Genomic DNA, 24,053 nt, shown 5'->3' with positions numbered 1-24,053 from the left:
ATCCTCACACGTTTGCCTCAGGCAGCAAAAAGTCTAGAACTGGCCCTGTTGTCATAGAACTTGCTTACCTTTAAATATGCTTTTTACACTGTTTGTTTATCAACACAGAATATATAAATTTGATTAAATGATGTCAATTGTAATTAGTTGATACGTCCACCACCTGGGTGATACCTTTCTGCAATTCTAGTTTCATTGGTGAGTTCCTGGGGCGGAGTCTTGTTCCAAATGTACTTGGCCATCCCCTCCCATCAGCCACACCAGACCAACACATGAACAAGTATCCGTTTTAACCAGAGGCGGGACAAGGTCCTCCAGCACCCAAGGCTGAGACACCAAAGTGCGCCCCTCCATCCCTGCCTCCCCAGCCATCACACACTGATTGCTATTGACTAAGAGGCGCCACAGGGCCCACAACCTCCCCAACACCTTAATATCTAGTTATCTGGCTTGCAGTCACTGCCATGTATCCCCTTTTCTTATTTCTTTCTGCTTCATACACAATTAGGAATGACAGCTGAATGAATTCTGCGCCCCCTCCTACACTGCGCCCTGAGGCTGGAGCCTCTCCAGCCTATGCCTCGGCCCGGCCCTGGTTTTAACAGAGAACAGCAGTAGTGTCAGTCTGACCTGTGCTTTTGGCTCCACCACCCCTAAAACACTCACCCTCCATACTGAAGTATGTCATGTCTTTGCTTAACTCAAGATTGCACCACTTGACGTACCTCTAACTTGCTGTCTACAATAAATAGGTGACTTGGACAGTGCCCTGACTTTCCTTTTATCCCCCTACTTTAAAAAAAAAAAAAGAGAGAGAGAGACAAGCTTTAACTTGCCTCATACTTACAGCGGAGATTGTCAGTCTTACGTATTTTCTCCAGTGCTTCCCGAATACTTGCACTGTCCTCTCCCATCGACACAACAATTCCAACTGGCAAGCCATTACTGCGAAGGGCATTTGCCACTTTTCTACCAGTGTCCCTCCAAAGGTCTTCATTCGATGAAATTACCCCAACGTGTGCCCACTGGAAATACTTCATCACATTAAAGAGAACCCTAGTGGGGGAGGGTAGTGTCCTGGCAAAAGTGGGGTAACTTTTCACATTGTCCAACTCATAGTTGATGCAAGCCCAAGAAAACACAGCTTTGTTCCAGTTTTTCCCTAAGAGAGTAGCAGCATCACAATATCCTGGATTAGAAGGGCCAATAAACCCTGAGGCAGCCCCAGAATATGTAAGGAATGTTGAAAGAGCCTTTGAGGTTTGGCAGTCTTCATCAAGAATTACATAGTTAAATTTAAGACCCAAGTCTAAGGAAGCATCATTATTGATGCGTTCAATGGCTAACTTGGCAGCAACATCTGGAAGAGCTTTAGAAAACAATGGATCACAGGACCAAGGTCCAACCACTCCAACTTTGTATGGGATAGAGTTGACAAGTTGTGGAAAGAAGGCAATTGCCAGAAAAGACCAGCAGAGGAAAATCTTGGATGGGAAAGATGAAAATCTGAGGTATTCACTTTCAGTCCATCTTGGGTAATTGTTACATTTTAATACACATCTGTAAAGAGACCAGGGCTCCTGTAGCATTGCACTCCTGCACGTAACAGTCCTAGGACATAAAGAGATACTTCCAGCTTTACTTCACAAGGGTCAGGTGATCGTTACAACAGCATATCCAGTGTAGGCCTGTAGAAATAAATAAAGACAAATTTAAAAGTTACCTAATGTAGCTATCTCACTAATATTAGTGCAGGCTTATCTCATGTACTGGGATGGGGTTAACGTGAACCTGAGGTGAAAATTAACTGATGAGATGGACAATTGTATGTATCCTACTACTCCTAAAGATAACTTTTTTTAAACTATCCCATGGTTTTATTTTATATTTAAACTTTTACAAAGTAGATTGAATGTTTTGTTGTCTTTGCTCGGTGGCAGCCTATTGCGTGTCCCTAAATGAAAATACTCCCTTGCTCTCAGAAGTTGTGCTCTGTCAGGAAAACTTTTATGGCTATAATTTGCTTATCATTCAGGTTTACTATATTCCTGACAAGGTACCAACAAGACAGATGTTGTCATATCCATGACTAAAAAATAACTCTTTCAGGCAGCAAAATGGCTATTTTAAGTACAATAATATAGAGCAACCATTTGTGATTCACTTTGCTGAAGCCAAATTAAGAGAATTCTGTTGGCTGTTGAGCGAACATTACTCCGAGTACTATTTTACTGAATGAAGCCTCAAGAGCGATTAAGGATTTGGAAAACTTTTCTGAATTCTGCAGCATTGACGTACAAGTAAATATTTATACAACATATAAAGGCTGAAAAATAGGTAATCGAATTTAACTACATATATAACATATATGCAAATATGGAGAGGAAAAAGCACTTGCACAAAATGCAGCAGGGGTGGATACTGCCACACTGGGCGTACCTGCAGCGTGCTCCAATGGTAGTCCACGATATCAATCAAAAGAGAAGGAGATGGGCACAGCTGTTAAAATAACCTTTATTGTGGCTGGGTTGACACAAAAAAGCTTACAGCAGTGGGGGAAGGACAAGTCTGACAGCTGTTTCGCAGAGACTAGCCCTGCTTCATCAGAGACCAGAGTCTCTGATGAAGCAGGACTAGTCCCTGCGAAACAGCTGTCAGACTTGTCCTTCCCCTCACTGCTGTAAGCTTTTTTGTGTCAACCCAGCCACAATAAAGGTTATTTCAGAAGATGTGCCCTTCTCCTTCCTCTCTTTCGATTGATATATAACATATATACAGTAATAATTATGCAAAGACAACAAAAACGTTGTAAGAGTTTCAAAATATCCTTAATAATACTATTAGGGTGTGTTTACACTGAACGCTTAAAAACTGATACGTTTCAAATAATCAGTTGTTCTGCAATAGTGCACTATAAAAAAAGCTTTCAGTTAAATTGCGTAGATATATACTGACTCTTAGGGCCCTTTTACACTAAAATGCGTTGGTACGCATGAGTGAGCGTTAGTACGCTTCGGTACATGTTTTTTTCCGTAGCAGTGCATTGTGAAAAATATTTAAGTTAAAACGCATATAGTGGGAACTGTGACATAGGAAAACATAAACATTACTTTGAAAATCAGTTTTCTTTCAGTTTTAACTGAGAGCAATTGATTAGGTGTAAACGGAGCCTTAGGGAAATATGAACATTTCATTCACATTGGCTACACATCAGTTGTCAGATGTTATTTAGGGAATATCAACTAATTCAGAATAATTCTCCCCTTACATTTTGAAAAAATATGCATACAGAAAAGTAACAAGGAAACACAATTATTATGTTAAGTTAAGGCAACACAGTACCCAGACGGTAGACAGCATAATTCAAAGAAATGTAAATGCATACATGGGCAGTGACTAGTGATGGGCGAACACCTGGATGTTCGGGTTCGGGAAAGTTCGCCGAACATGGCCGAGATGTTCGGCATGTTCGGGCCGAACCCCGAACTTTCCGAACATCCAGCTTTTGGGGGCCATATGGGGTCGCAGGCATAAGGGGGGAGCATGCCCCGATCGTGGGGGGGGTCGGAAATTTCCCCCACCCCCTCCGCTAGCGCTCCCCCCTCTGCCCGCTTCCCCATACAAAAGTTTAAGCAAAGTACCTGTAGTGGATGGCCTGGCAGTGGGCGGCACTGTGGAGTGAGGAGGAGGAGTCCGGAGAGTGACGAGTTGAGGGAGGCCGGGCAGCGGGCGGTTCAGCGGAAGTACCCTTGTGGTACTTCCGCCCTTTCTCTGACCTCGTCACTCTCCGGACTCCTCCTCCTCACTCGACAGTGCCGCCCACTGCCAGGCCATCCACTACAGGTACTTTGCTTAAACTTTTGTATGGGGAAGCGGGCAGAGGGGGGAGCGCTAGCGGAGGGGGTGGGGGAAATTTCCGACCCCCCCCGCGATCGGGGCATGCTCCCCCCTTATGCCTGCGACCCCATAGGGGGGCAGTATTCGGCCGAACAGGGCCCTGTTCGGCCGAACAGGGGCCCTGTTCGGCCCTGTTCGGCGGCCATTAGAAGTTCGGGGCGAACCCGAACTTAAAAGGCCGAACACCATCAGGTGTTCGGCCGAACGCGAACATCACCCGAACAGGGTGATGTTCTGCAGAACCCGAACAGTGGCGAACACTGTTCGCCCAACACTAGCAGTGACAGACAAAGCCAGTGGTGGGCCCTTGTGCAGAATAAATGAAGGGAGCCCCATGCGAGATGGATATGATTGTAAAAGATCATAGGTAATAGGTCATAAAAGTACATGAACCTAGGTTACATTCTGTAGGCACTGTATTAATGTAGTACACATTATTTACATGTACATGACCAGGCCACAAGCAATTATTACTGCTCCTCATAAAACAGTGTCACACATACTACTAAGAAAAATACGAAAATGTGTCAAAATTTGAATGAAAAAAAGAGGTTGTCCTAACTACAATTACACAATATTTTTTATTGTGTGTATTTATATAGAACTGATATCATCCATGGTGCTTTACAGAGTACATAATCCTATCCTCAGAGGATCTCACAATCTAATCACTGCCTTGGTCTAATGTCCTACCATATTATTATCTATTTATATAGCACTGCCATATTCTGCAGTACTTTACAGAGTATATAGTCATGTTACTGGCTGTCCACAGAGAAGCCCACAATCCAATCCCCACTATAATCATAATCTAATGTCCTACCATATTATTATTATTATCTATTTATATAGCACTGCCATATTCTGCAGTACTTTACAGAGTATATAGTCATGTCACTGACTGTCCTCAGAGGAGCTTGCAATCTAATCCTTACCATTGTCCTAGTCTAATATCCCACCATATTATTATTATGTATAGTTCCCTACTTACAAATGACTCCAGTTACAACATTTCAGAGATACAAACAAAGTTGTGGTTTTGTACAAAACATATAATACTGTTTTTTCATTATACAATTTTGTTGCCATATGTTACAATATTGTGCAAACTGTTAGTTTAAAACACTTAAAAAACACACTGAAAAAAAAACGGAAAAAACATACTCTATACTATGTGTATAAATTAAAAGTAAATAATTTATACACATTTCACCATGTTTAACACAGGACTCATGGGGCCCCTGTACCTTATATGCTTGTGTATAATCAGGGCCGGGCCGAGGCATAGGCTGGAGAGGCTCCAGTCTCAGGGCGCAGTGTAGGAGGGGGCGCACAATTCATTCAGCTGTCATTCCTAATTGTGTATGAAGCAGAAATAAATAAGAAAAGGGGATACATAGCAGTGACTGCAAGCCAGATAACTAGATATTAAGGTGTTGGGGAGGTTGTGGGCCCTGTAGTCTAATAGCAATCAGTGTGTGACGGCTGGGGTGGGAGGGATGGAGGGGCGCACTTTGGTGTCTCAGCCTTGGGTGCTGGAGGACCTTGTCCCGGCTCTGTGTATAATCTTAATTTTACCCCCTCGGCTTATATGTGAGTCAGTGGAGCAGAACAGATGGTGGAGAAGGTTTTGTTACTGGCAGAGGAGCGTAAGGATCATGCACCAGAGATCCTGCTCTTGTCAGCTTGCTCCCTGCTGTGTCTGTGCCCCCATCCCCTGCAATATGGTGTGCAGAGTGCACTGTTTAAGATTATCTGTGTCCCCTCGCTTGTTCAGCAGAAAGTGCAAGAACCATTGTCAGCTGTTCAATGATCGAGGACTCTTCCAGTGTGGCAATTGCTGTGTCTCATATCTGAGGCCATCTAGTGGCGTCTTGAGACACAGCTGTATCATCCTTGGGGCACATCTGGCTATGGAGAGGGGGGCTGACTTGTACTGAGAGCATATCAGGCTACTGTGGAGAGGGCTATACTGGGGAGGGGGTTATACATGAGTCAATCACTTTTTTTCTGGGTTTCTGAGGGAAAAGTGGGTACCTCGGCTTATACGCGGGTTGGCTTATATGCGAGTATATACGGTAACACATTTTCTGGTTCTACACTTTATTAAAGAGGCACTATAGTGATATAAAGTAGAATGTAGTTAATTATTCAGGATTAGGGATGATCAATGAGATGCAAATTTTTCCGAAATTATGTGAATTGTTATGCAAATGAATGCAGCTTGAAAATGGACCAATTAATTTAAACTAGGGATGGGACGACGAATCCGGCGAATCCACGAATCCCTCGAATATTGGGAAATATTCGAGATTCGTGGATTCGAATCCCGACGCCATTTTCCACTTTACAAATCCGCCGAATCCCGACGCTGCATCGCCGCGCATCTGCCGCTCGCACTCGTCCTCCTCCGACCTCCTCCGACCCCCCGCGCCTCCTCCGCCCGCCCGCATACTTTGTATCAACTCACCAATCCAAAGCGGAGCGCAGAGCGGCAGACCTCTCGCTGACTTCTTGGTTTCCTCTAGTGACGGCTTTTACAATGACTGCATCAGTAAAAGCCGGTCCGGCCACTAGAGGGAACAGAGAAGTAACGAAGAGGTCTGCCGCTCTGCGCTCCACGGGACAGGTGAGTAGATATTTATGCAGGGGTGAGCGGAGGAGGCACGGGGGACGGAGGAGGCCGTGGGGGTGAGCGGAGGAGGCACGGGGGACGGAGGAGGCCGTTGGGGGTGAGCGGAGGAGGCACGGGGGGAGGGGGCTACCTAGCTACCTACCTACCTACAGGACACTATACCTACCTACCTACAGTACCTACCGGCCACTATACTTACCTACCTACCTACCTACAGGCCACTATACTTACCTACCTACCTACAGGCCACTATACCTACCTACCTACCAGCCACTATACTTACCTACCTACCTACAGGCCACTATACCTACCTACCTACAGGCCCCTATACGTACCTACCTACCTACCTAAAGGCCCCTATACCTACCTACCTAAAGGCCCCTATACCTACCTACCTACCTACCTAAAGGCCACTATACCTACCTACAGGTCTCTATACCTACCTACCTAAAGGCCCCCTATACGTGCCTACCTACCTAAAGGCCCCTATACCTACCTACCTAAAGGCCCCTATACCTACCTACCTACATACCTACCTACAGTATACTTAAGGCCCTATACCCTGCTACCTATACTGAAGGTCCCTTTGACTACGTACCTACCTACCTACCTACCTACCTACAGGACACTATACCTACCGGCCACTATACCTACCTACAGGCCACTATACCTACCTAAAGGCCCCCTATACGTACCTACCTACCTACCTACCTAAAGGCCCCTATACCTACCTACCTACCTAAAGGCCCCTATACCTACCTACCTAAAGGCCCCTATACCTACCTACCTTCCTACCTAAAGGCCACTATACCTACCTACAGGCCTCTATACCTACCTACCTACCCACCTACCTACCTACAGGCCCCCTATACGTGCCTACCTACCTAAAGGCCCCTATACCTACCTACCTAAAGGCCCCTATACCTACCTACCTACATACCTACCTATACTTAAGGCCATATACCCTGCTACCTATACTGAAGGTCCCTTTAACTACCTACCTAAAGGCCCCTATACCTACATACCTACCTATACTTAAGGCCCTATACCCTGCTACCTATACTGAAGGTCCCTTTAACTACCTACCTACCTACCTAAAGGCCCCTATACCTACCTACCTACATACTTACCTATACTTAAGGCCCTATACCCTGTTACCTATACTAAAGGTTCCTTTACCTACCTACCTATACTTAAGGCCCTATACCCTGCTACCTATACTGAAGGTCCCTTTACCTACCTAAAGGCCCCTATACCTACCTACATACCTACCTATACTTAAAGAGACTCTGAAGCGAGAATAAATCTCGCTTCAGAGCTCATAAATAGCAGGGGCACGTGTGCCCCTGCTAAAACGCCGCTATCCCGCGGCTAAACGGGGGTCCCTTCACCCCCAACCCACCCCCCGCAAAAGTGTGTCGTGAAAAGGTCGCTGGCTGTCTCTTCCTGGAGGCAGGGCTAACGGCTGCAGCCCTGCCTCCAGTCGCGTCTGTCAGCGGCGCATCGCCGCCTCTCCCCCGCCCCTCTCAGTGAAGGAAGACTGAGAGGGGCGGGGGAGAGGCGGAGATACGCGCTGACAGACGCGCGTGGGGCAGGGCTGCGGCGGTTAGCCCTGCCCCAACCAGGAAGCGCTCCCCCGGTGTATCGAGGGGGATTTGGGGGTGAAGGGACCCCCGTTAAGCCGCGCTATAGCGGCGTTTTAGCAGGGGCACACATGCCCCTGCTATTTATGAGGTCTGAAGCGAGATTTATTCTCACTTCAGACTCTCTTTAAGGCTTCTATACCCTGTTACCTATACTGAGGGCCCATATACCCTGCTACCTATACTGAAGGCCCATATACCCTGCTACCTATACTGAAGGCCCATATACCCTGCTACCTATACTGAAGGCAGCCCCGTTTCTTGCCCCGTGCGGAGCGTGCCGCCGCCCGGGGCGCTGTTGGGAGGGGGGCGCTATAATAGAGGGGGGAGCCGGAGCCGCGGGGAGGGCAGCCCGACCTCTCCCTCCCTCTCCTCTCCCGGGCGCCCTCCGTGCTCCCCCCTCAGATGCAGAGTTCGTGAGCAGCAGGGAAGCGCTGTTTACAACTCACCGGCTGCCTGGCTCCAAGCGCTGCTCTCTCGCCGCTGGTCTGGTCTCTCTCTCTCTCTCTGTATACGTACTGATACACGCTGCTGTAGCCGGAAGCAGCGTGTATCAGTATGTATACAGAGAGAGGAGACCAGCGGCGAGAGAGCAGCGCTTGGAGCCAGGCAGCCGGTGAGTTGTAAACAGCGCTTCCCTGCTGCTCACGAACTCTGCACCTGAGGGGGGAGCACGGAGGGCGCCCGGGAGAGGAGAGGGAGGGAGAGGTCGGGCTGCCCTCCCTGCGGCTTCCCCCTCCATTATTGGGGGCATCTACCTATCTAACCTATTCTGGGGGCACCTACCTAATCTAACCTACGCTGGGGGGCAGCTGCTAATCTAACCTACGCTGGGGGGCACCTACCTATCTAACCCACACTGGGGGGCACCTACCTAATCTAACCTACACTGGGGGGCAGCTACCTATCTAACCTATACTGGGGGCAGCTACCTAATCTAACCTACGCTGGGGGGCAGCTACCTATCTAACCTATACTGGGGGCAGCTACCTAATCTAATTCTACGCTGGGGGGCAGCTACCTATCTAACCTACACTGGGGGGCACCTACCTAATCTAACCTACGCTGGGGGGCAGCTACCTATCTAACCTACACTGGGGGGCAGCTACCTAATATAACCAACACTGGGGGGGCAGCTACCTAATCTAACCTATACTGGGGGGCAGCTACCTAATCTAACCTATACTGGGGGGCAGCTACCTATCTAACCTATACTGGGGGGCACCTACCTAACCTATACTGGGGGGCACCTACCTAACCTATACTGGGGGGGCAGCTACCTTATCTAACCTATACTGGGGGGCAGCTACCTAATCTAACCTATTCTGGGGGGCACCTGTCTAATCTAGCCTATACTAGGGGGCACCTACCTAATCTAACCTATACTGAGAGGCACCTACCTATCTAACCTAGGGGGGGGGGCGCAATTTTTACACCCTCGCCCTGGGTGCATTTTAGCCTAGAAACTGCACTGACTGAAGGCCCATATACCCTGCTACCTATACTGAAGGCCCATATACCCTGCTACCTATACTGAAGGCCCATATACCCTGCTACCTATACTGAAGGCCCATATACCCTGCTACCTATACTGAAGGCCTATATACCCTGCTACCTATACTGAAGGCCCATATACCTTTCTACCTATACTGCAGGCCTCTATACCTTGCTACCTATACTGAAAGCTACCAATATTGAAGGCACCCATACCTAGCTAGCTATACTGAAGACACCTTTACCTCGCTACCTATGCCTGGGTACCTATACTCAGGGCCGGTTTAAGCAACAATGGGGCCCCAGGGAAAAATAAACCTGGGGGGCCCCCCCAACATATACCCCGGAACAAAAATCGGCATTAGGGGACCTTTTTTGCAGCTGGTATTGTCAGGGTGTGAAGTCCCAATCGGTCGGAGCTCCACATTCTGGCCATCCCAGCCTGCATGGGGGACAAGGGGTTAAAAAGTTTCAGGAGGGGGGACCCCACATAATTTTTATTTTTTTTAATTCCCACACTCTAAACATAAAAAAAAAATTGGGAAAATAGGAAAAAATGCCAGGGATCTTCATACAGCCATATTGCGGCTGTATAGCGATCCCTGGCCAAAGCGCTGCGGCTGCGTATAGACTCCCTGGAAACCCCATCAGGAAATTTACTGCGCTTTCGTTTGATGCATGTAAAATTACACTACCGTTAGGTTTGCTACTAAAAGTGACATTTACCGCATTTAAAAGTATACTTTTTTCCTTCAAAACTTTAAAATCGATTTTCTCAAAAACTATAAGGTCTTTTTGAAAAATAGTTTTTTCCTCTTATTCCTAATGATCTCCTTAACATATCCTGCAAATTTAGGGTTTCTAGCATTTAAGGTGGATTTGCTATTAACCATTAAAGTCGGCAGGTTTTTAAATGTATATTTTTTTTTCCTTTGAAACTTTAAAATCGATTTTCTCAAAAACTATAAGGCCGATTTGAATTTGTTTTCCTCTTGCAGCCACTGGGGGCCCCTACAAGCTCTGGGGCCCTGGGGCAGCTGCCTCCTTTGCCTTAATGGTAGCGCCGGCCCTGCCTATACTGAGGGCAACTATACCACGGATCGCACAATTCGTATGTGCAGGATTCGTTAGATTCGGGATTCGAACGGTTCGAGATATTCGAGAACCTTTTTAGATTCGGATCCGGATTCGGATTCGAAGAAATTGTGGATTCGTCCCATCCCTAATTTAAACCCAGGTTTAAATTGATTGGTTCATTTTCAAGCTGCAGACATTTGCATAAAATTTGCATACATTTTCATCAACTCTGTAGAATTTGCATATCTGTGATCATCCCTATTCAGGCTACCCCCTTGTATGTTAATTATCCTGGTTTCAATCCTCTCAGTGATGTTACAGCCTAGGCTGTTTAACTTTACGGAATTCTCCTCCCATAACATTCTGGGGCACCAGATGTTGTTCCTATTGACTGACTTTGAAACACACAGTAACCAAACATTCTGCAGCAGTGTACCTGCCAGCAGTAAAAATGTCACTTCCTGTCATTATTTTCAGAATGTAAATCAGGGCAAGGAAAGAGTGAGGAAAAAAAAGCAATTTTATTCATTAGATTATTTGATTATTTTCAGTACAGTTGCTCCGTAAATCAGGATTTCATTTAATTCTTTCTATTGTAGATTAGGCATCACAAGGACAAAATTCATTTTTCAGTATGTTTGCCCCCCCCCCCCCCCCCCCCATACTTTTACCACAATTATACTGCAATTATACTTGTTCACACTTCCAACACACAGAAGATGAATAAACACAACATGTATATAAGGGCATATTTCACAAAATGAAAATTTGTTTGTAAATGGACCATTTAAAATCTGCATATGGCTTGTCTTTTTAAAACAAACGGTAGTTAACGGTGAAATAGGTGAAAATATGGTTGATGCTATTAAAAAGGAGTGTTATAAGTTGTAAACTCGATCCAAATGAGGTCACAAACATATGTAAACATTGAAAGGACAACTGTAACGAGAGGGATATGGAGGCTGTCATATTTATTTCCTTTTAAACAATACTAGTTGCCTGCCTATCCTGCTGATCCTCTGCCTCTAATAGTTTTAGGAATATACACAATGAACAAGCATATGCAGATCAGGTGTTTCTGAGTGTTTCTGACATTTTTGTCAGATCTGAAAAGATTAACTGCATGCTTGTTTCTGGTGTTATTCAAACACTACTGCAGCCAAATAGATCAGCAGGGCTGCCAGGTAACTGGTATTATTTAAAAGGAAATAAATATATCAGCCTCCATATTCTTTTCACTATAGTTGTCCTTTAAGGCAACAGAATATACTGGAGAAATAGCCCATGCTAGACCCATGCTAGAGGACCTGAGCAGCAAGGAAAAGACTCTCTTCAGTTTCATATCAGGAATTATGAGATATATTTGATTATAAGCTCCTCTGAGCAGCCAGTGATGTGAGTATTTCTATATACTTTGTGAAAGCTGACTGTAATATGCTGGCACTACAAAGATGGGAAATAATTAAATAACATAAATGTAACTGCCAAGCTATAATATCAAGAACATGTAATAATAAATTGAGCCCCTCAATGTAGTTACAATAAAGTACAAGAACTGGACCATACAAGAGAGCTGTAAGCTACAGGAAACACATTGCGCAGCTTTGAATAAAGCGCAAGCATTACCCTATTTCCAGAGTCTGCTGTGAAATAAATGGACTTCATGCATCAGCAAATCTGTATTCATTTGTCCTCTTGGATGATTCACTAACAAGATTCTTTGAATCGTAGTTTATATATCTCCATTTGTATGCAATTTATAAACTTTCAATATGTTATCACCACCCTGCTAATACAAGCAAGCAGATTAAATATCGGGTACATCTGAAAATGGCGCAGGGAGAAAAATGGCGCACCGTTCTGCCGATAAATGTATCATAAAACGATATTTACCGTTTTAATGTAAATACAATAAAACGGTAAATTTCGTTTTATGCTACATTAATGATTGCAGAGCGGTGCGCCATGATAAACATGCGGGCTAGCATAGGCAGCGGGGGCTGGGGGAGAGAGGCAGCGGGAGACTAGAGGAGAGAGGCAGCGGGAGACTAGAGGGTATAGGCAGCAGATGTATGCAGAAGCATACGTTACCTTATCCTGGGCCTGTGATCGCTCCTTCCCTCCGCTCCTTCCATTCGTTTGCTGTAGTCCCGCAGCCGGCCAATCAGCATGCGGAGACTGAAGCCACATGGTGATTGGCCGGCTGCAGGACTACAGTAAACGAATGGAAGAAGTGAAGGAGCGATCGGCGGCCCGGGACAAGGTAACGTATGCTTCTGCACACATCCTCCCCGCTGCCTATGCCCTCCAGTGTCCCGCTGACTCTCTCCTCCCCCGACCCCCGCTGCATTTTTGAACACTTATAACGCTATTTAGCGTTATAAGTGTAAGGAAAACTACCTGCGCCATTTTTTAACACTTATAACGCTAAATAGCGTTATATAATGTAAGTCTATGGGGCGCCCTTTGTATTCCCCTGGCGCTGTGCGCCATTATTAACTGTCACGTTAAATATCAGCCATTATGCCAGCTATAATTCTCCCAGGCCTGTAGGTTCTTGTCCTATGTCTCACCTATTTCTGTCACCCTCCATCAATGGCTATATGGGCCTCAGTTGAGTTATATTCATTAAAGTCAGAAATATTCCATTAAAATGTAAATTGTGAAGTATACAAACATGCAATCTCGGGCCTCTGGGTCACTGAAACTAAACATTGCGGTGTAACCATGCGAAATACACAGAAATCACAAATGTCATTTGTCCAATCAGAGAATGCCATACAAGTACACAAGTTTGTTAACAGAGAAACGCTACCTTCTTTAAAATACCACAAGCATAGTCTTTTTGAACCTATTATTTCAATACAAATCTTTTCATGGCAAGTTTCAGTCACATATGAATTTGTACAACTGCTTGTGAGCTCAAGTAAAGAGGATTTTGTCCTGCCCCTTACCCAGAGATTGTGGAGAGCTGTAGAGAGGAGTGAATACTGCAGCCAGCCACAGACAAGAAGAGGAAAATGAGGTGAATGAATCCTCCGTGTAGCTCATGTGACCAGGTGAGAAGCAGAGCAGTGTACTTCATGTGATTGGATTTGTGTCTGTGAGACTGTGTACAGTCTGCTACATGTCTATCTCTCTAGTACTATACCGTATGTGTATAGTGTGCCATTCAAGATCGGTTCTAGTGACAATGGAACCCCAGGGCAAAATTAGCCCGGGGCCCCCCAACAGACATCCCTACCAAACAGAGGCATTAGGGGCCCTTTGTTGCAGCCAAATTTCCCTCCTGGGCCCCTGAGCCAGCTGCTGACCCCCCCCCCCCCCCCAATTACCTCCCAACTTACCTGTGCTCCCTGGGGCCACTGCAGACTTTGACAGTGTAGTGTCTCACCTGCCCACAGGGGCGTCTGTGTCACTAGGCAACTATACATTTTTGCCTATAGTGCCCTGGGTGGAAGTGGGCGCTCTCTCGCCGCTCTGTGCGTGGTTTTTTTTTTTGCTTTCAGGTCGGCGCCAGCTGTGACAGGCAGCTCAGCCTGTGCCCAGCGCCGCCTACTGGTCCACCCCCTTCCTCTCCTCCTTTCAGAGCGAGCAGCACGCACATTAGTTTGTATGTGCGGTGCCACCGCCTACTGGTCCGCCCCCCTCCCTCTCTGTGCAGAGCAAGCGACCGCCGCACGCTAGTTTGTTTACACGTCGGCGCCACTCCTAACTCCGCCCCCATTCCCTGTCACACGTGCTTGAAGGCACCGTGTGCCCAGTGCTACCGCCAGCTGGCTACAATACTGCGTAGTGCGCACAAACTATCTGCAGAGGCGACAAAGGCGACACCTCACAGTGAGTGCCCTCTGCTGCTTTTGGTCAATTTTTTTATATGCCCCCCCCTGGCTGGCCCTGATTCCCGCCCGCCCATATCACTTGGCAGGCAGTGGCTGGGATGGATATTAAATAATATATATATAGGCATATAGCAATACGATTCTTTCCTGGTGAACGCTGGGCACATACGATTCTTTCCTGGTGAACGCTGGCCACATTACGATTATTTCCTGGTGAATGCTGGCCACATTACGATTATTTCCTGGTGAATGCTGGCCACATTACGATTATTTCCTGGTGAACGATGCCCACATTACGATTATTTCCTAGTGAACGCTGGCCACATACGATTATTTCCTGGTGAACGCTGGCCACATACGATTATTTCCTGGTGAACGCTGGCCACATTACGATTATTTCCTGGTGAACGCTGGCCACATTACGATTATTTTCTGGTGAACGCTGGCCACATTACGATTATTTCCTGGTGAATGCTGGCCACATTACGATTATTTCCTGGTGAATACTGGCCACATACGATTATTTCCTGGTGAACGCTGGCCACATTACGATTATTTCCTGGTAAATGCTGGCCACATTACGATTATTTTCTGGTGAACGCTGGCCACATTACGATTATTTCCTGGTGAATGCTGGCCACATTACGATTATTTTCTGGTGAACGCTGGCCACATTACGATTATTTCCTGGTGAATGCTGGACACATTACGATTATTTTCTGGTGAACGCTGGCCACATACGATTATTTCCTGGTGAACGCTGGCCACATTACGATTATTTCCTGGTGAATGCTGGCCACATTACGATTATTTTCATGTGAATGCTGGCCACATTACGATTATTTCCTGGTGAATGCTGGCCACATTACGATTATTTTCTGGTGAATGCTGGCCACATTACGATTATTTCCTGGTGATTGCTGGCCACATTACGATTATTTCCTGGTGAACACTGGCCACATTACGATTATTTCCTGGTGAATGCTGGCCACATACGATTATTTTCTGGTGAACGCTGGCCACATTACGATTATTTCCTGGTGAACGCTGGCCACATACGATTATTTCCTGGTGAACGCTGGCCACATTACGATTATTTCCTGGTGAATGCTGGCCACATTACGATTATTTTCTGGTGAACGCTGGCCACATTACGATTATTTCCTGGTGAATGCTGGCCACATTACGATTATTTTCTGGTGAACGCTGGCCACATTACGATTATTTGCTGGTGAACGCTGGCCACATTACGATTATTTCCTGGTGAACGCTGGCCACATTACGATTATTTTCTGGTGAATGCTGGCCACATTACGATTATTTTCTGGTGAACGCTGGCCACATTACGATTATTTCCTGGTGATTGCTGGCCTCATTACGATTATTTCCTGGTGAACACTGGCCACATTACGATTATTTCCTGGTGAATGCTGGCCACATACGATTATTTTCTGGTGAACGCTGGCCACATTACGATTATTTCCTGGTGAATGCTGGCCACATTACGATTATTTTCTGGTGGACGCTGGCCACATACGATTATTTCCTCGTGAACGCTGGCCACATTATGATTATTTCCTGGTGAGCGCTGGCCACATACGATTATTTACTGGTGAACGCTGGCCACATTATGATTATTTCCTGGTGAATGCTGGCCACATTACGATTATTTTCATGTGAATGCTGGCCACATTACGATTATTTCCTGGTGAATGCTGGCCACATTACGATTATTTTCTGGTGAACGCTGGCCACATACGATTATTTCCTGGTGAATGCTGGCCACATTACGATTATTTCCTGGTGAATGCTGGCCACATTACGATTATTTTCTGGTGAACGCTGGCCACATACGATTATTTCCTGGTGAATGCTGGCCACATTACGATTATTTTCTGGTGAATGCTGGCCACATTATGATTATTTTCTGGTGAACGCTGGCCACATTACGATTATTTCCTGGTGAACGCTGGCCACATTACGATTATTTCCTGGTGATTGCTGGCCACATTACGATTATTTCCTGGTGAACACTGGCCACATTACGATTATTTCCTGGTGAATGCTGGCCACATTACGATTAATTCCTGGTGAACGCTGGCCACATACGATTATTTCCTGGTGAACGCTGGCCACATACGATTATTTCCTGGTGATTGCTGGCCACATTACGATTATTTCCTGGTGAATCATTGCTGCGTTATGGTTATTTTCTGGTGAAAGATTGCCGCATTACGGTTATTTTAAGTGAATCATTGCCGCATTACTTTTACCTTATGGTGAAATATTGCTGTGTTACAATTATTTTACGGTGAAACATTGCTGCGTTACGATTATTTTCATCAGGGGCGGGGGCACCACAGGTTTTCTTGCCTGTAGTGACAAAATGGCTAGAGACGCCCCTGTCTGCCCACCAGCACAGGTTAGGCACTTTTTTTGCCAAAGACTCTGCAGAGGCCCCACAGAGCAACAAGCAAGATGGGAGAGACACCTTGGGGCCCCTACAGGCTCTGGAGTCCTGGGGCGATTGCCCCCTTTGCCTATATGGTAGGGCCAGCCTTGGAGCCCTTTGTCTGCCTCCCCAGGGTGTACTTTGTGTGTGTGTGTGTATGTGTGCCTCTCTAATTTGTGTGTTTGTGTGTTTCAATTTTGTGTGTGCAGCGTGTGTGAGGAATTCAATAAAATGCAAAGGTTCCACCTTCCCCTGCACTAAGATCAGCCATCCCTATGTCTAGGTCCTTCACCTCTTCTTTTTCTAATATCAGTGCATGCTGCATCCCATATAACATATAATGTATACAGGGGAATAACTACAAGCAAAAGAGAGAATGTTACTGACTGCTAAAAATGGCATTGTGCTTTTGTTAAGGTAAATTCACTGATTGTGCTGAAGTCTGACTCTGCCCTAAACCACCATTTTGGCCATAATCATAACTTACCACAAAGTATGCTGCTTACTCTGGCTCAGTCCATAAAATATTTTGTGTCATGAATTTCTTGCTTTTCTGTTAATGTAAAAAAAAAATGAACTTAGGGTGGCAACTCTACCTAACAGGCCAGCTCAAGTAAGAGCATACATTGATAAAGGCAAAATGACAAAGGTAAACAGAAAGGATAAAACAATTTACAGGAAAATTAAGAGAAATAGCTACCACATTAGTCACATTGGCTTCAATGCATAAAGGGCTGTTGGATAAAAAGAAAAAAATCAGGTCCGTAAAATACAGCATTCCATATTTAAGACTTTTTTTGGGCAATTCATAAAGATTTTAACAGGTGCGGTAGAAGTTCGGTAATTTACCCCCAAAAAACCTGTGCAGTAGAACAGCAGCAGGGAGTGTCTGTTTTGTTACATGCTTTTCTCCCACTTCTGTGCAGTGACTTCACTACAATAGTGAAAGGCATCCCCAGCATCCCTTTACATGTACATGTTTGTTCTACTCCCTCTGAATCTTTCTATTAGTCTTCATTAGCATTTTATTGAATGGCCAGAGTTTTGATGAACTTCCAAGAAACATAAGACAGGCCATGCTTAGATGATTTCCCCACTTGCTCCTCTGCATCTTCAAACAGGAACCTAAAGGGTTAAACGTCTGAAGGGCTGCAGGGGAAATAGCTTTTGTGCCGGCTCTCTCCTCTGCTGCCTAGAGGGTAGAGAAACTCTCCCTCGATACACATCAGAGCTGGAGGTAATTACCGAACATGTTACTTGGCTTTACTGCATGTTCTAATATGAATTGACATTTACTGACGTGACGTGTTGAGGTATTTGCTGCACAAGTCGGTAATTTACCTCACTGATTGGTAATTTCTGCTTGCCATACAGTAACAGTCTTTATGAATTGACATTTTCCTAAATACTTGGTAAAATCAGCTGTTTTCTGCATTACCACATGCAGTAATGTTTTATGAATTGATGCTATTGTATTGTGATTATTTCACTTCAGATGGGTGAGGATACAAAGTTATATACTGTACATATGTATAGGTATGAAAATGATATTTATTATTATTTAGTATTTATATAGGGACAACTTCTCTCACAGCCAGTGGCGTAGCTAAGGAACTCAGGGCCCCAGTACAAGTTTTACATTGCTCCCTCCCCCCCCCCCCTCCAAGCAATCTACAGATAACAATTGATACAGTGGACCAAAACCTGCCAAGGACAACCACAGTGTCAGATGTGCAAGAAGGGGATTGGGAACAGTTTGTAATTACTACTATTTAAAGCATCTATAGAAGTGATTATTAAAAGCACGGGACCAATAAAGAGCTAATACTCAGGGTCCCTCTGGCCACGGTGTGGTCACAAACAGTGGTGCTTGGATAATTTCTGTGATCACGGAATAGCCGTGATTCACAAGCATTTTTTCACTATTCGACTTCTGCAAATATTCGGAATGCGGTTACGGCCGTGATTGTGGTGGAAATCCTTGATTAGGTTATGATTGGGCGGAAATGGACAATATTGACATCCCTGGGCCAATCAGAGGCCCCCAGCCAGGCCCTAGCAACCAATCATAGGAGGCTCTGCCCTCCCCTCCTGTATATAAAGTGGGGGCCATTTCCAAAACTCCGTCCTTGCTAGACTCTGTGGCACTGAGAGGTTCATCTCCAAGCCATATTGTACATCAGCAAGAGCGTTTTCAGTCCTTATATTGCCATGATACTGTTTCTGATACTTGTATTCAGCTAGCTAGCCAGTGAGTGATTACTTAAAGGGACACTATCGATTAACATGTTTATTTCAATTGAGGTAGAAAATGTTTGGGAAGTGCTGCTAAGTACTGGTGTATACATTTCACTGCTTATCTATTTGATTACTGTTATCTAATTCCTTTCAGGGCTCGTTTCCACTAGTGCACTGAGCGGGTGGGCGGGATCGCAGGCGAATCCCATGAGCCATGCCATGCACGGCTATGGGAATCGCAGTCTCCGCCGCGAATTCTGTAGGGGGTTCCGGCCGAATCGCTACTGCAAGCGATTCGGCCGGCGGCGCCGTTATCCCCTATGACAAAGTTTCCCCGCGCGATTTGCCTGCGGGGAAACTCTGCGGATTCGCGGCCGTTTCCGCGACAGTGGAAACGGGCCCTCACATTTTTCTGATGGCAATTCTGACGGCAGACTCAGCCATGAGGGGAGGGTGGAAATTCCCTCACAGAGTATAAGTTAACTCTGTGTGCAGAGAGCTCAGTCAGAGACAGGCAGAGCTTTCTCTCAGAAAGAGCAGAGGAAATGCATCTTATGTGCAACATAAACATTTGTGAAATACTGTAGTGTGTGAAACCTGATACCTGTTTTCAAATAATCTGCTTCAATATTACACTCTTTAGCATGTCAGACTGCAGAGATTCATACAGATTCATACCCCTGCAAATGATACATTCCAAACGTAGCTAAAATCTACAATGAATTAAAGCTTTTGCCTCTGATATGTAACATGAAAAGTAGGAAAATGTTAACACAGCTACTTAGACATTATTTGTACATTGTCATTTTAGAACACTTGGGTATTGATAGTATTCCTTTAAGTTAGTTGTAGTCAGTGTAGTTGTCAGTGAGAGAGTGTGCTGATTGCTGTGCTTAGTGCACACAGGCAGGTTCAACTTCGCACTGATTCTACTGCTCTATTACTGTATATTTGTTAGCTAGCTAAGCCAGCCAGCCAGTGATCAACTTCAACTAGTTGCAGTCACTGCCACAGTTGTTCAGTCACTGTGGGCTTGATTCACAAAGCGGTGCTAACTGTTAGCACGCCTGTTAAAACCTCCTTAGCACGTCTAAACAAGCTTTTCGCGCGCAAAAATTCCGCGCGCAAAACTTTATGCGCGTAAAACTTTACGCGCGCAGTGCACAGAGCGCAGAGCGCAGGGCGCACCGCGCGAAGTACCCATTAACCTCCTTGGCGGTTCCATTTTTTTTTCCAAGGAGGCTGCATCACACTTTTTTTGCATTTTTTTTTTTCTGTTTCATGTAGCTACCCGAGTGGTAGCTACATGAAACACCACTAGAGGGCGCATGTGTCCCTCTAGTCTGATCACCGCCGGCAACAACAGCAAACAGGAGATTGCGTATAGAACGCAATCTCCTGTTTGGCTTCTCCTGTTGCCATGGCGACGATCGGAATGACGTCATGGACGTCAGCCGACGTCCTGACATCAGGCGCACCCGATCCAGCCCTTTGCGCTGCCCGGGAGTGATTGGTCCGGGCTGCGCAGGGCTCTGGCAGGGGGGCCCTCTTCCGCCGCTGCGTGCGGCCCATCGCCGCGCGGCGGCGCTGATCGAGCTGTACATGTGGCTAGCAAACTGCTAGCCACGCGTACAGCACTTTACAGAATTTAAATCGCCCCACCAGGGGCTGAGATATCCTCCGAGGCGGCTTACCCCGAGCTCAGCTAGGGGTTACCGCTAAGGAGGTTAAAGCCTATGGGACTTAGCGCGCGCATAGGACTTTGCGCGTACTTAGCGCGCGATCTGATTGAGAAAACCAGTGCTAACCTACTTAGCACCCTGGTTAGCGTGCCTAAAGACTTTAGATGTGCTAAGTAGGTTAGCACCGCATAGTGAATCAAGCCCTAAGTTTAGTCAGTGACCTACTAGTGTGCAGCCGGTTAGTTTGCTGTGCGCATTGTGCAGGCAGACCACGGCGCTGTCCACTGATTTTCTTGTTCTATTATGCTGTATTCAGTATTTTGTTTGTTTTTTGTTCTTTTCTGAAAAATCAATAAAAGCCCTCTGTTATATTCCGTCTGTCCCCAGGCCCAAACACACATATTGACTGTAAAAAGCAGCACACTTTCTCCACCTCGAAATTTTGTGCATGGTATACAACATGTCTGGCAGGGGTCGTGGGTGTGGCAGGATAGGGAGTGCAATTGCCTCCGCCACTTCTGGTCCATGGCCAGGGTGAGGACGCTCAGCTGTAGGGGGTGCAGCAGAGAGGCGTTCATCAGCAGCACAGCCTGTGCCGAGTCAGCCGACACCGGTGTTGCCCATTTTCAGCACCTTGGGTCGCCGTGTGATCATTCAGGAGATAGACTCACAGGCATTGATGGGCATGATGAGGGAGAGCAGCCCATCATTACTTTATCCCAGACAGAGCCGGGACAAGGTCCTCCAGCACCCAAGGCTGAGACACCAAAGTGCGCCCCTCCACCCCTTCCACCCCAGCCATCACACACTGATTGCTATTAGACTAAGAGGCGCCACAGGGCCCACAACCTCCCCAACACCTTAATCTCTAGTTATCTGGCTTGCAGTCACTGCCATGTATCCCTTTTCTTATTTCTTTCTGCTTCAAACACAATTAGGAATGACAGCTGAATGAATTCTGCGTCCCCTCCTACACAGCGCCCTGAGGCTGGAGCCTCTCCAGCCTATGCCTCGGCCCGGCCCTGATCCCAGACCTCCGCTGTGGGCAGCACTCCCAGGAGCAGCAGCCCCACGCTTGCTGTGACATCCACCCAAGGATGGGAGCCATGGATGCATGTAATTTTTTGGGCAGCATTATCATGCTGTGGTACCACCAGTGAGGTGCCATGGTTGTTATGTGCTGCCGCACTTAGTCCTCACCCTGCTGCCGCTGATGCTCTTTTTCACTACTAAAGCCTGCGTTCCTGTCGCAAGCGGCCACAGTCAACTCTGCTGCCATGTCATTGCTATCGCTGCAAGGGATAAAAAAAACATTTACAAAAACCTCTCTGGGTGTTTTTGTGGCATCGGCCACTCATCCTCTAGTGGTACCATCACCAGGTGAAGTTGGGACTCACCTTCACCTCTGTGATTGCTTAAAGTGTATTTCCCTGTTTGAAACCACTTATTACAAATTAATAGCCACATTTAAAGTCTTGATTTAACTTTAAAATCCATTTTCTCAAAAATTAAGTTATTTTTGGAATTTTTTTTGTTTAAATTGTAGCCCCTTATCACCTTTATAATCCATGCAATTTGGGGGATTGTAGCATGTATAGGGGCCTTGCTATTAGCTACAATGCTTTTCCGTGATAATTTCCGTGATCACGGCCGTGAATTTTCATGATTGCCTCATTCACGGAAAAAATCCAGGTCGAATTTGTGAGTCTGTTCAAATCCGGAAATTTTTTTTCAATCACGGCCGAATAGTCAAATCCGTGATTGGGGGGTATCCGAGCATCACTGGTCACAAATAGTGATGGGCCGAACCTCCGATTTTAGGTTCACAAACCCTGTTCACGAACTGCCGCGGAAGGTTCGGTTCGCAGGAACTTCCGCGAACCGCAATAGACTTCAATGGGGAGGCGAACTTTGAAAACTAGAAACATTTATGCTGGCCAGAAAAGTGATGGAAAAGATGTTTCAAGGTGTCTAACACCTGAGATCTTTCAGTGACTACAAGAGGGGAATTTTTTTCTTTCAAAAATACCTTATAGTTTTTGAGAAAATCAATTTTAAAGTAACTCCTTCTGACCGTGGGAAAATTAAGCGCACGCTGACTTTAGCAGTTAATAGCAAAGCCCCTTTAAAAGCTAGAAACAAAAAACTTGCAGGAAATGTTAAGAAGAACAGTGGGAATAAGAGGAAAAACATTTTTTTCAAAAAGACCTTATAGTTTTTAAGAAAATCAATTTTAGAGTTTCAATGTAAATTCTCCTTCTGACCGTGGGAAAATATACCCCCGCCGACTTTAATGGTTAATTGCAAAGCCCCTTTAAAAGCTAGCAACACCAAAATTACTGGGAAGTGGGAATGTTAAGAAGAACAGTGGGAACAAGAGGAACATTTTTTTTTCAAAAAGACCTTATAGTTTTTGAGAAAATCGATTTTAAAGAAAAAAAAAAGTCGATTCATAAGAAAGAACCGATTCATTAAAAAGATCCGGCTCATTCATGAGCCGTTAGTATAGCAGAGAATGCGTCCTTGGAAGGACATGAAGCTGCTGGCTCCTGCTGCTGTCTCTCCCCATCTGCCTGCACCTGTCAACCCCCACCTAGGCTGGCACCCAGCGCACCCATGGGCGCACTGGGTGCCAGCCTAGGTGGGGGTTGACAGGTGCAGGCAGGCAGGTGGGGAGAGACAGCGGGAGCTAGCAGCTATGCGTCCGTAAGGACGCATTCTCTGCTATGTGGGTGGGGGGCTTCGGAGATCTTCAATCAACTATTTTTTTAAGGTACAGGTAAGTATTTATGGTTAATTAAGAAAATTAAAGGAATTTTTTCGTGGTTGTGTTTTTATTTCATTTAACCCTTTGTGGAAATGGGTAAGGGGTACTTTGAACCTCTATACTCATTTCTCCTGGGAGGGGGTGGGCATCTGGGGTCCCCTTCTTAAAGGGGACTCCCAGATGCCACCATGAACCCCCCCCCCCAGGGAGTCGTCGCCCCCACCTCCTCCTGGGGCACCGGAGATGGGGAAGAGCCCCTTGCCCATGGATTGGACAAGGGCTCCGGGGGGGGGGGAAGGGGAAGGCGTGGCTGCCTTGGACCATGC

General features: G+C 46.0%; 1 protein-coding gene across 4 annotated transcripts in view; it reads right to left on the bottom strand.

Moving 5' to 3' along the window:
• Positions 1-24,053, bottom strand: part of GUCY2F (guanylate cyclase 2F, retinal) — a 296,029-nt gene that overhangs the window by 228,301 nt on the left and 43,675 nt on the right. For 3 of the 4 annotated variants that reach the window (XM_068251132.1, XM_068251135.1, XM_068251136.1), the window contains exon 2: positions 848-1,688. In XM_068251132.1, coding sequence (XP_068107233.1) covers positions 848-1,589 — 742 coding nt within the window. In that variant the 5' untranslated portion in view covers positions 1,590-1,688. Of the gene's footprint in view, positions 1-847; positions 1,689-17,527; positions 17,594-24,053 lie in introns of all 4 variants that reach the window. The other variant, XM_068251134.1, reaches the window with a different exon arrangement.

The sequence above is a fragment of the Hyperolius riggenbachi genome, chromosome 8 (assembly GCF_040937935.1).
Source record: "Hyperolius riggenbachi isolate aHypRig1 chromosome 8, aHypRig1.pri, whole genome shotgun sequence".
Lineage (NCBI taxonomy): Eukaryota > Metazoa > Chordata > Amphibia > Anura > Hyperoliidae > Hyperolius > Hyperolius riggenbachi.
Note: the sequence above shows the minus strand (reverse complement) of the source record. Positions and strands in the feature narration are given on the sequence as shown.